This window comes from Watersipora subatra, chromosome 7 (assembly GCF_963576615.1).
Source record: "Watersipora subatra chromosome 7, tzWatSuba1.1, whole genome shotgun sequence".
In the NCBI taxonomy this organism is placed as follows: domain Eukaryota; kingdom Metazoa; phylum Bryozoa; class Gymnolaemata; order Cheilostomatida; family Watersiporidae; genus Watersipora; species Watersipora subatra.
Genome location: NC_088714.1, coordinates 20,833,548 through 20,846,991, shown reverse-complemented (window position 1 = coordinate 20,846,991; position 13,444 = coordinate 20,833,548). Strand labels below are relative to the sequence as shown.

Genomic DNA, 13,444 nt, shown 5'->3' with positions numbered 1-13,444 from the left:
GAAGGGTTGAAAGATAGAGTGCCATGGCGTTCAAATAGAGGTTTTACGGTCACTACTGTGTCAGTCAGATATAGCTGCAAGCAGCATGTAGTATTATAGTCAAGGTTTAGCATCTTTGAGAGAATGTTAATATTTGTTATTCTAGTGTAAAATCTAGAGAGAACTACAAGGAAAAACTAAAATAACATAATCCTTAACCAAAAGATGTTAAACCTCTTTACTCAAGCTTAAGCTAAGTGCTCATTCAATCACAAAAACAGTGGAAAACATCACGTGATAGAATGCTCAAAAGTTAAGGCAACGTAACTCCAAAATATTACATCTCCTTCCTTATATGGGAGAAGATAGTGTTAGGTATATAGATGTGAATAAGGCTAACAATTATTTTACAACTACAACAATTACAATTATTGTAATATTTTGTCACACATACCTATCTAACGTACATGTAAGAAATGTAAGACCCCTAAATCGTAGTTTTTAATGTCAAGGTCTTCTGCTGGCCGAAACAACCCAAAATAATGAATCTTTTAAGCTATAAATTGAATCACCTAAAAGTCTCCAAGAGTCTCTTCAAAAGTCTTTTTTCGACAAACTTCAAGAGTGATGTTCATTTTTGTTATCTCAATGTATGTTGTGTGGTTCATGAGATGATTGGTTGGTATCTAACGCACCTTTTTACTACATTTATCTCTTACTTTTGTTTACCCGTTGAAGATGGCTTTGATTTGAGCCTGTGTGGACACTCTTTGCAAACGTTAGTGGCTTTAGTTAGTCAGTTTGCACATAGATACCCTCAGTTCAGTTGGTGTACAGTAATAGTACACGTACTATTACTTCAGTCTACCGTACTTTTGATCATACTCTTTTATAATTTCTAAAATATCCGCCATGCTGCGCTGGAGGCAGTATCGGTAGTATTGAAGGTCTCAGGTGGTTTTGAGAAATAACTTGATCCTAATCACTTGATCTATCTAGGTGTTGGCCTACTGTAATCAGCTACAGATGTTTGCGTAGGCGTATTTCTGTTGCTTTGTCCATTCAGTTTTCAGAGTTAGTCCAAACTTCCTTTCACGATTGAATGAGATTGTTTGAACAAGTCTTAACCATTTGCTTCTAGAAAACTAGTTTGTGTGCTTATGCTTAAATAGAGTTGATTGGATGTCGTACACATGGCTCTAAATATCAGGTCAGCGACAGCCATACAATCCATTACCCAGTTCCCCGTTGCCTTGTTTGGTTAGCACTGACTCATTCCTGTTGCTTGTAACTAAGGATTAACAACTAAGGCATCCCGCTATTTGAAGCTCAAGTTCTCTGAAGTGGGTATTGCTGCAACTTGTGTTTCACCCAAAATAATTAAAGCGTTACCAACCACATCTTGCTGTTCAAATTGTGAAACTGTAATTTGTAACGAAATATCAGATTTCGCTTATTTGGATTTTGTGTAGAGGTATATTTTTAGAATGTTGTATGAAATGACCTCAAGTTTAGTTTTTAACCAATGTTAGCCGATAAATAATAAAACTTTTCTTTTTAGCTTAATGCGACTACAAAGCATTCAAGATGTAGGGTATTCTTTGGCTCTCTGTTTTGTTGGTGTTAATATAATTCATCCTTATCAATTAGCTTTCACTACTATATATCATAAAAAGTTATTTTTAACAACCCAAAAAACTTATTTTGGTTGATTGTGTTAAAACAATCACCGCGGAAGTTCGCCAGTTTTTTTACATATGTGTTTTGGAATAGCATGAAAGCCTCAAAATTTGCTTTTTAGCCCATTAAGGAAAATCAACAGTTTTTAATTATGGACTCCTTACCTTGACAAGGTTTGTCTGTGAAGTTGTTTTTCGATCCAGCGTTCTTAAAATAGCCACCCTTCTAACATTGCCTTTGTTTGAGGAAATTATTGACAAATAACTAGCAGAAATTTTCATGGTATTTAGAGTGAGGACACACACTAGTGATAGAACATATATGTTGAACAGTCAGTAGGTAATGCGACTACTAGTTCTGTAGATTGTGAGTTGAGGATGGCAGAGATTGGTATAGCGTAAAAAAAGATTTCAGCAGAGTTTCCTAGTTTATTTTTTAGAATATGAACAGAGTTTGAAAATAGCCTGTAAAGTATCCATATCACATTCGATCGCGGGGAGGGAGGGTTTGCTGTGGGTTTGACTGCTCTTCAGATTCCAGCTAAATCAACGCCATCTGATAAGCATGATTAAGAACACTCGCTGATTCTCAGCAAATAGCACTTGCGCATTAACCACTGGGTTTGAGTAAATACCAATAAAACTCTTTGGTTCAACAACCTCTCTCGGAGGATCGCTACATCTCCCATGGCTTTATTTCAACTTCGAAAGTCAAATGGAGACCACCTATCATTTGCTCCTTCTGGTCTTTTAAGGTCAAATTTTTTTAGAGTGGGAGTTTATTCCTCATAGAATTTATTTACTATTAATAAATCATAATATATACAACTTATTCTTATTATACTTCATTGTATATTCGGAGTTTTCTTACTGTGATTTCAGTATTTGGAAGTGAAGAGTCTCCATAGAACCGTTACTGAGTTTGTTTTGGAATGTCAGAAGTATGGTCTCAAGCTATCTGACAGTAAGGGCGGTCGAACTGGCAGCCCAAAATGGGCCAATGTATTGGTAAGAGTTTGCTTCTGAGCTGTTCATTTAGAGTTGTAGGTTTGTTGAGACGCCTCAGTAGTTTAAGTGAACGCTGAATTCAAGTGAACACTGAATTCAAGTGAATGCTGAATTTTAGTGAACACTGAGTTCTAGTGAATATTGAATTCAAGTGAGCACTGAATTTAAGTGAGCATTGAATTCAAGTGAGCACTGAATTCAAGTGAGCACTGAATTCAAGTGAGCACTGAATTCAAGTGAATACTGAATTCAAGTGAGCACTGAATTCAAGTGAGCATTGAATTCAAGTGAGCACTGAATTCAAGTGAGCACTGAATTCAAGTGAGCACTGAATTCAAGTGAGCACTGAATTCAAGTGAGCACTGAATTCAAGTGAGCACTGAATTCAAGTGAGCACTGAATTCAAGTGAATACTGAATTCAAGTGAGCACTGAATTCAAGTGAGCATTGAATTCAAGTGAGCACTGAATTCAAGTGAGCACTGAATTCAAGTGAGCACTGAATTCAAGTGAGCACTGAATTCAAGTGAATACTGAATTCAAGTGAGCACTGAATTCAAGTGAATATTGAATTTAAGTGAGCACTGAATTCAAGTGAATACTGAATTCAAGTGAGCACTGAATTTAAGTGAGCACTGAATTCAAGTGAGCATTGAATTCAAGTGAGCACTGGATTCAAGGGAGCATTGAATTCAAGTGAGCACTGAATTCAAGTGAATACTGAATTCAAGTGAACTCTGGATTCAAGTCAACTTTGAATTCAAGTAAACTCTGAATTCAGGTGAATTCTGAATTCAAGTGAACACTGAATTTAAGTGAGCACTGAATTCAAATGAGCATCTTAGCATTCACTTGAATTAAAGTGAACATTGAATTCAAAGTTCACTTTAATTCAAGTGAACTTTGAATTCAAGTGAACTTTGAATTTAAGGGAATGCTAAAAAAGTTTCTAATCAACTAGTCAAGCCTGATACAAAAGTTGCCGGATATGATAACCTTGTTCTCGCTCATCTCAAATGGTCTCTTCATCTGAGTTTATTTGATTCCTTTATTCATATTACCGTAGTCAACCATTACCATTCATATCACCATAATGAACCGAGATCTGGAGTATTTCAATGCATTTAACTTCAGACTTTTGATTCATTGCCTCTAATTTACATTCATTTATAGTGCAGACGTTTAGTTGTTGTTTAGTTGTTTTTAGTTTTGTTTTAGTTGTTTACTTATTAATATATTTTTCATTGATCTACCAAAAAATGCTTAAAAAAAGCAGTTGTAATTTATTTAAAGTACCCGTTTTTGACATTTATAACAGTAGCCAACTTAATTATGGTGGTTCACCCTGTAACTGAATTATGTGTGAAGCAAAATTATTATTTGGCCAAACTTGATTTTGTAAAATATGTTGAGGATGGACCGCTCTGGAAAAATTCTAAGATGTCAAGGTTTTAAGGTTTTTGTGTGTGGATTAAAATATCCCATTATAAATTTTCTTAAAAATAAACACACACAAATCTAGTGGATTTTATCAGAAAGTATCAGTAATTTTCTACCATTTGTGATTGTTTTTGTTGTTTGAGGTGATCTGATTGCCAGGATGTTTCAAGAATAAAATCGATCAAACTTTATCGCAGTTCAAACATTCATAAGGAAAATATGTGCAAAAAAGTTATCATTTGTTATCATTGCTAAAGTTAATATCAGCTATTCCGTTCAAGTTGGAGCGTTACGCGTCTCTATTCTGTCGGTCTTTTTGCGACTATAGATGTCGACTATAATCTCGCCTTCGCTTGATCTGAATGTTTTAATCGGGATTTCATCAGAAAGAAGTATTGGTATCTTTCTATCATTTGCGATTGTTTGTAATGTTTGAGGTGATCTGACTCACAGGATGTTTCAATGTTAGAAATCGACAAAGCTTGCTCACAAAATGTGAGCAACATGACGTCACTAGTTACTATACATGTAGTTGATATCGGCTATTGTATTAAAATTGTAGCGATACACATCTCTATTCTGTCAGTCTCTTTGCAATCATAGGCGTCATAATTGAGCTATCGCTTGATCGTAATGTTTTAGCCACGATCAAGTTTTGTCGACTTTAACCTTGAAACATCTTGGCAGTCAAATTCCTCAACCATCAAAAACAATCGCCAATGAAAGTAAAATACTGATAATTTCTGGTAAAATCTACTAAAGTTTTGTGTAAGTTCAGCTTTAAGGGTTCAGGTCTAGACACGGCTTTTGCCACTCTGAGAACAATGCTTGATGCTTCTGTTCATGTACTATGTGTTATTTGTGTACTCGTGCTATCATACCTTTCGTGTTATACCATACTTCACTCGCATCTCGTATATTGGCAGAGGGAGATGCTGAGATTGTTCAGTCAAGGTGCTTTTATGGAGTTCTTTCAACTCTGGGATGAACATCTTTCATCTAAAATAAAAGAAGATGTAACATCACAAAAACTAGAATTCAAAATAAATGTCTACTTTGCAGTATATCCATTGCTGCAGCGGAACTCAAAGGGAACTCAGGTATGGCACACGTCTTTGACTTTCTATTCATCCAGTAGCCACCCAGCCATATAGGATTATTTTACTGCATTATCCCACTTATACCAGTAGTTACAGAAATATTACGTTTGGTGGTCAATCAGCTATATATATAAATATATATATATATATATATATATGCTATATATATATACATGTATATATGCTATATATATATATATGTACATATATATGTATATAGCATGAGTATATGCTCCCTCACTTCGGTTTGGTTGAGCACTCTGTGAGAGGTGCGGCACTATTAGCCTTTGTGCAAAGCTTTTGTTTCACTTTTGTTATTAAGCACTCTGGGGTCAGCACATTGACTTTCTTAAAGTCCGTGAGGCAACTTAGTTGTTTCATGGCAGGAAGTCAACTCTCATTGGTAATGGGATTTGTGTCCCCTGCCTAAGCTCTGAGCTGCACTGATGAGGCTTAAATAGCCGAAACATAACTGTAACATGAGTATATATATATATAGATATATATATATAGATATATAAGTACAGTAGATGTTCCTATAATAAAAACCTCATATAACATAAATTCACCATAACGTAACTAATTTATGAAGTTTTTGCTTCGTACTACATAAGAGATTTCATACAACGTAAAGCGTCAAGTCAGTGCAAGTTTTCAAATTTGATTTGAATGACGAACATCTTGTAGTTAGCCTTGTTGCCTTGCTGCCCTTGGGAGAGAAAACAATGAGTTACATCAGACACCGGACGGATGTATCTTTTTTATATATACATGTATATACGAGTATGCTAGTTTGGCGTGTGAGATCGTTAGGTGTGCCTAAATGGTTAGATAATAATTAGCTGCCCAATTATGCAGAAATACTTCGAGGTGGTTGATTTCAGCAGGTATTAGAGTGACGGTCTACCAGGCTGAATGTTACGAATTGGGACGAGCTGAAAGCAATGTTTTATTGTAACTTTTAATCTTGTCTTCGGATTAGCGAATGAACAGATAGACACCGCTCTTATTGTAGTAAAGATATATTTTTGTTTTACTTTATCTTAGACATACATGCTACCGGTATGTTTTGTTATATTTTTGTGGCATAAACCTTACTGTATAAAAAATGTGAAAAGCCAATATAAATTGATGCCAAAGATGTAAGTTCGCCTTGAGTGGATTTCACGTAAAAAGAGTGTTAGGGTGGCCGAGTGGTAGCGTCTTTGACGGTCAACCATGGGGCTGGTCGTTCAAGCCCTACTTAATGCCAATCTGACAAAAAGCTCTCAGCAAGCTTTCAACTCTAAATTTCTGGGTCTTTCGGATCTGGACCATAACTTGGAGGCCCCGTGTACCACACTGACAATGTGGGCACATTAAATATTTTTTCTCTAATGTGCCCATGATTCTGACTCTGTCCTTCGCACATTGGGCAAGTGAAATAGCTACCTGGCTCTGTCAGACTGGAAGTGTTGCAAAATGCATCCCTTCGGGTTAATCTGATAGTTTCAGAAGAAGCCCGTGATAAGTGTTAGGACCACCCAATGTCGCTTTTAAAAAAACTAGTCCTGGCGGTGTGTTTCTCTACTAGAGAACATGAGAACACTACCAAGCATTGTCACTACATGACAGAAGCGTGCCATTACTTTTTTACTTTCACATAAAAAGAGATTAATGTTGTGTGAGCATCTACCATATACCAGAATGTCTTTATCTGTCATCACTTAATTGTAGAACTGTGTTCTGTGCTCATTTCCATACTCATTCAGTCATTTAGGAGTATTCTGCTCTTTACTCACATGTGCAGAGATGTTCTATCTGGCTATCATTGCAACATCTAGGAGTAATCTACTCCTTATTTACTAATATATTCACAGACATTTCACTCTCTACTTGTAGGCCTACGTGCTTTGCTAATCTAATCTTTATTCATTACCAGCTAAAGTTCAAGAATTTTTAGCAGAGTTTTTGGATCACTATAAGGAGTTAAGCAATCAGTGTAACATTTACTCAGACTTTAAATTAAATGCTAATAACTTTCATGTATGTTGCTTTTTATTTATTATATTATTGTACGGTTTGTCTTCAAAGATTTTTGGTCCCTGCATTTCTATCACCAGTCCTGGTTGTATTAAGAAGCAATGTTTCTTGACAAACATACTATAGCTTGTACTGTTCAGAGCGTTCTTTGTAAAGGATGGAGTTCATTGGCTGTGAGTTGCTTGTTTACGTAAAATTAATTTGCTTGTTTACGTAAAATTAGTGCCTGTGTATATTAGCAGGTTTTTGCAGTGTGAAATGAATCTCAATAACAATTACCAGTTATTTGTTTGTTTACTCGAAACTGCTATTACAAACATCATCTAATTACTTAATTATCTACTCTGGAAAATTATAATTATAATTTTTTATAGATTAATTTGAATTTCATTAAAATTTTATTCAATAAATCAGGATTTTATTAATTTAATTTTAATAATTATGTTTTTTTTTAATTTTGTTTCAAGGTGAGGCAACATGCAATAGTCATCACATTTCTAGTCCATTTCGTACATACAATTGAACATTTTAGAGTTTTATTTATTTTCCATTGCATATTATAGCTTGTTGTAGTGGAACTAGGCTAACTAAAGTATATCCATAAAACTGAGCCCCTATGAGTCATGATCTCTCTTGACTTTGCAAGCAGAGCTGAATGAGTTGTGTTATTATGTAATATATCATGTAACTAATACACTAGTGTTTAGATTAATTCTGTGAGCTCTTGGAACATAATCCTTATATCTTTGAACAAGAATAAGTTTTTATAGTTATACAAATAATGATTAGATGGATATTTACTTTTTATCACACAGCAATGAAACAATGTAATTAACGAGCACACAGGGTAAAAAATCAGATGAGAGTTCTATATGTTTAGGGAATACAGAGGAAGTCGCAATCTTTTTTAAGCTACTTGCTTTTAGATATACGGGGAGTAGACGGGTTACACTTGTCCCAACCTGCGCCGCTGAAATAGCTCTCATAAATGTATGAAAAATTATATCATGCATCATTCTGCTCAACATTATTTGCTGGCACACACCAGAAGAGTAAACTTTGTCGTAGGTGAAGTGAAAGACGACGTCGCTTCCTATGCTCAAACTCTGTACATCCATCATTTTGATTGCTTACACTTGGAATTACAATCTTAAGAATGGGTCAACACGGTGATCTAAGGGCTCCCTGTAGCTTCTTTGCATAGGACTTGACTTTTTACAATGCTTTGCTCTTACCTCGGCTATATTTCAGTGCTCTATGCGCATCATGGAAACAGAGTGTAACATTGTGTTTCTATGACAGATTTGCAGACGCATGCAGACTGCAGGATGCATGTTACAGTTTGTGTTGCCGTGTAATCTAGTAACAGAGAGTTTATTTTTTTACTTGACAGTCACCAACTTCTATGCCAGATCAGGGGATGGCCAACCTCAAGTACTACCTCGAAACCAAAGGGTCTGCAATGAGTCAGACACCGGAGTTCTTGCCTTTTTTTGCCTTGCCCTACATTCCCAACCCAAAGACTCATCCTTCTCTTCAAGATATCTTCAAGGTGCCTGTTTAATGCCCACCTCTGAGGGTCCTTGTACATGCGTGCGTGTGTAAAAGGGCAAGCATGAAAGCGTGTGTGCGAGTAAAGGTAGACACTTATGCAGGTGTGTATGCAAGGTGGTGCAGGGATTGGTAAGTGTGCGCGCATCTACTGTATCTCACCTTCCTCAAAAAGCCCGGTGTAACAAAGATTAAGGTGTTACCCTGTGTATCATCAGATTTTTTATATAGCAGCCATATACAAGTATTACAGTAGCTATATACAGGTATTACAGTAGCCATTTACAGGTATTACAGTAGCCATTTACAGGTATTACAGTAGCCATTTGAAGGCAATACACTGTATTACCTTTAAATGGCTACTGCATTAAATACAGTAGCCATTTGAAGGTAATACAGTAGCCATATACATATATTACAGTAGTCATAAACAATTATCACAGTAGCCATATACAGGTATTACAGTAGCCATATACAGGTATCACAGTAGTCATATCCAGGTATTACAGTAGCCATATACAGGTATTATAGTAGCATATGTATATGGCTACTGTAAGATACAGGTATTACAGTAGCCGTAACAATCAGTCAAACGGAAAGTTCAAATTGTTCCATTTGTGCGCAATTGTTTCACTGTGACACAGGCATAGAACATCGCATGCACAGTTTCACTTTTTCAAACAACAAACTCGGTTTCATTTTGCGAATGTAAATATAGATTATATCATTTTTGTAATCCACTGATACCAGTAGAAAAAATGAACACGAATATTTGCGCGCGTAGTGTCTCTTAGTAGAGTAGATCAGTTGAAGTGCTCACATCTGAAATAAGGGTTCTCATTGGCTGGTACATCTAGGCTCAAGTCCTTTATTCTGGTTTCTCTGCTGGTCATGGTAGTTGTCTTACCATTGATGCATTTGTATGCTCTTCATTAACTAAAGAAAATGTTTCAAGCTCATGTTTACATCTATTAAACTACCGTGTAAATATGTTCTCCAAATAATTTTGCAATGCAGCTTCCATTTGTCTTTAGGAAAGCTGGGCAGGTGGCCTTCAATCAACTCTCAAGGAATTTCTCTCTCAGGCGCTAGACTCATCATGCAAACCAAGGCTATATGAAATCTTTCAAGCTGGTACCGGAGAAGAAGGTGAGCTTTAAAAAATAAACTTACACAAAATTTTAGTAATTTCTATCATTTGTGATTGTTTTGATGTTTGAGGTGACTTGATGTTTGAGGTGACTTGATGTTTGAGGTGACTTGATGTTTGAGGTGACTTGATGTTTGAGGTGACTTGATGTTTGAGGTGACTTGATGGTGCAGATTTTTCAAGATTGAATTCTATAAAACTTGACCGCGGTTAAAACTCTCAAGTCAAGCGAAGGTGGGATCGTGAAGTCTATAGTTACAAAGAGACTGACAGCATAGAGACGTGTAACATTACAACTTGAACGCAATAGCCGATATCAACTATAGCAGCGATAACAACTAGTGATGTCATTTCGCACGTATATTTCTTTCTTTCGTATATTTCCTTATGAGCATTTTAATCGTGATGAAGAATCGTGATTGTGAGTCCTCTGAGTGTTTTAATCGTGATGAAGAATCGTGATTGTGAGTCCTCTGAGTGTTTTAATCGTGATGAAGAATCGTGATTGTGAGTCCTCTGAGTGTTTTAATCGTGATGAAGAATCGTGATTGTGAGTCCTCTGAGTGTTTTAATCGGGATGAAGAATCGTGACTGTGAGTCCTCTGAGTGTTTTAATCGTGATGAAGAATCGTGATTGTGAGTCCTCTGAGTGTTTTAATCGTGATGAAGAATCGTGATTGTGAGTCCTCTGAGTGTTTTAATCGTGATGAAGAATCGTGATTGTGAGTCCTCTGAGTGTTTTAATCGTGATGAAGAATCGTGATTGTGAGTCCTCTGAGTGTTTTAATCGTGATGAAGAATCGTGATTGTGAGTCCTCTGAGTGTTTTAATCGTGATGAAGAATCGTGATTGTGAGTCCTCTGAGTGTTTTAATCGTGATGAAGAATCGTGATTGTGAGTCCTCTGAGTGTTTTAATCGTGATGAAGAATCGTGATTGTGAGTCCTCTGAGTGTTTTAATCGGGATGAAGAATCGTGACTGTGAGTCCTCTGAGTGTTTTAATCGTGATGAAGAATCGTGATTGTGAGTCCTCTGAGTGTTTTAATCGTGATGAAGAATCGTGATTGTGAGTCCTCTGAGTGTTTTAATCGTGATGAAGAATCGTGATTGTGAGTCCTCTGAGTGTTTTAATCGTGATGAAGAATCGTGATTGTGAGTCCTCTGAGTGTTTTAATCGTGATGAAGAATCGTGATTGTGAGTCCTCTGAGTGTTTTAATCGTGATGAAGAATCGTGATTGTGAGTCCTCTGAGTGTTTTAATCGTGATGAAGAATCGTGATTGTGAGTCCTCTGAGTGTTTTAATCGTGATGAAGAATCGTGATTGTGAGTCCTCTGAGTGTTTTAATCGTGATGAAGAATCGTGATTGTGAGTCCTCTGAGTGTTTTAATCGTGATGAAGAATCGTGATTGTGAGTCCTCTGAGTGTTTTAATCGGGATGAAGAATCGTGACTGTGAGTCCTCTGAGTGTTTTAATCGTGATGAAGAATCGTGATTGTGAGTCCTCTGAGTGTTTTAATCGTGATGAAGAATCGTGATTGTGAGTCCTCTGAGTGTTTTAATCGTGATGAAGAATCGTGATTGTGAGTCCTCTGAGTGTTTTAATCGTGATTTGTCGATTTTAATCCTAAAACATCCTGGCAGTCAGATCACCTCAAACATTAAAAACGATTAAAAAGGACAGAAAAATACTGTAAATACTGTTTGATAAAATCTAGTAAATTTTTAGGTAAGTTAATCTTTAGGCTAGCACTTGGTCTCCAGGCTTTTCTTATAGCTGCAAGACTTTTCCATGTTTAAAAGAGAAGTACACAACTTTACTCATCTGATATGCCATGTAAAAAAATCTAAGTTTATATTGTTCATGGCAACGTGGGTTCCTCAAATGTTTTTCTTCCGTCCATGCCTATTAATGTTGGTACTGGCATGTTCGTATGTTTATAAGGTATAGCAGGTATGTTCATTATAAAACAATGACAAATGTTTGATAATCTTTTTCCCCATGCTTGCTCAGGTGATGAGGCATTTAAAAACTGACATATAAAAGCCTGCAATTCTCAAGGCATCCTCTGACCATGTTCCCATGTAGCTGTTTCATTCATTTTGTGATAATTTATTCACTTCAGCCTTGACATATTTTATGGTATTTGTTTAAAAAGAAGCTATAACGGAACATTTAGTTTTTAGTAACTGTGTGTGTTTGCTTACACTCAAGTTCCATGGGCCTTTAGAGGGGCTTTTATTGGAGTTGTCTTGTCTCTCATTAGATGTTTACAGTTGGTTGCAGTCTTTATTTGTCTCAGCAGAGTAGATGGCCTTTTTTAATCTGCTTGTCGTATCCAAACTGTGTGTTACTGTAACTTCTTTAAATTACCTCTAACTTGACTTCAAACTGTACTTAGCCTTTTGATACACATAAGTTTCCTAGTAGTCGCAAAAAATTAAAAATATGAATATATTCCTAGTTGTATCTTTTAAAAAAATGGAATTTGATTGATTTTCACTATCTTTCCTTTGATGGGGCTAATAATGATTTTGTAAGCATCAATTGCGCGAACTATAGTAGTCTAAGGTCAAGTTTTATTTCTTGCAGGTAACAAGCTCTCACAAAAACACACTCAGCAACAAATATATGACTCTGAAAAGAGGGCTCTTCTCTACAACAGGAAATACCAAAAGATTCAAGCCGATTACCAAAATCTCATTGGAGTTGCAGCAGATCTTATCGACTCTCTCGAGATGTCAGTTCAGGGACACCCGGTATGAACATTTTTCATCGCTGTGAGAGCTTAGTTATTGAAATTTTAGACAAGTTTTAAAAATGTTTATATCAAAATAGTTTTGATTTTAAGTGTTGTTTTTTTGTGGTTACTATGTATAGCTAAATTTTAGTAGACCTTGGAACTTCATTGGAGTGTCATCATTATACGGGTCGAGTTTTTTGAGGCAGAATTCTGCTCCTAATGCATCAACTGGTTATGTATTTGTATCGGCAGCATTTGTCATATATATCAAGTAAGCCAAAATTATTCTGAGCCAATTACTGAGAAAACAATATCAACATTAAAATTATTTAAGCTTCAATCCAGAGTTAGGTCTTCTTTTCTCATACCCGATCACATTTGTATTATTTAACGTTCCACTAGGTTGATACAGAATTCCTGCAGACGATGTGTCAGAGGCTGTTTGCTAACCAGCTGCGTCAGAGCATTTCAGCGAGTGTTGACCTACGGCGCCCTGGTACTGCCGGGAATATGCTTCGTCAGTCTGTGGCTGTCAGCAAGGTCGGTAGAATGGACTAGCTTTCATAAGATCTTTGGTTTACTGAATCTTCGTCCAGAAAACATGCCAAAGTATTCATAGCTGAGGATAGTTTAGCTAAATAAATATCGATATGATTTTTAATAGCCGGTATTGCTTCTTTGTGCTAAATACAATATGGGAGAGACTTGATACCAGTGCAGTGGTTCATAACTTTGGTGCAATCAAACCCTAGGAGTTCAGTGAGTCAGATTAA

General features: G+C 36.3%; 1 protein-coding gene across 2 annotated transcripts in view; it reads left to right on the top strand.

Moving 5' to 3' along the window:
- The window catches only part of LOC137399238 (lisH domain-containing protein ARMC9-like), a 41,009-nt gene that overhangs the window by 10,974 nt on the left and 16,591 nt on the right, over positions 1–13,444 (top strand). For both annotated transcript variants that reach the window (XM_068085254.1, XM_068085253.1), the window contains exons 3-8: positions 2,541–2,666; positions 5,032–5,205; positions 8,621–8,779; positions 9,813–9,927; positions 12,521–12,687; positions 13,074–13,211. In XM_068085254.1, the coding sequence (XP_067941355.1) occupies positions 2,541–2,666; positions 5,032–5,205; positions 8,621–8,779; positions 9,813–9,927; positions 12,521–12,687; positions 13,074–13,211 (879 nt within the window). The remainder of the gene's footprint in view (positions 1–2,540; positions 2,667–5,031; positions 5,206–8,620; positions 8,780–9,812; positions 9,928–12,520; positions 12,688–13,073; positions 13,212–13,444) is intronic.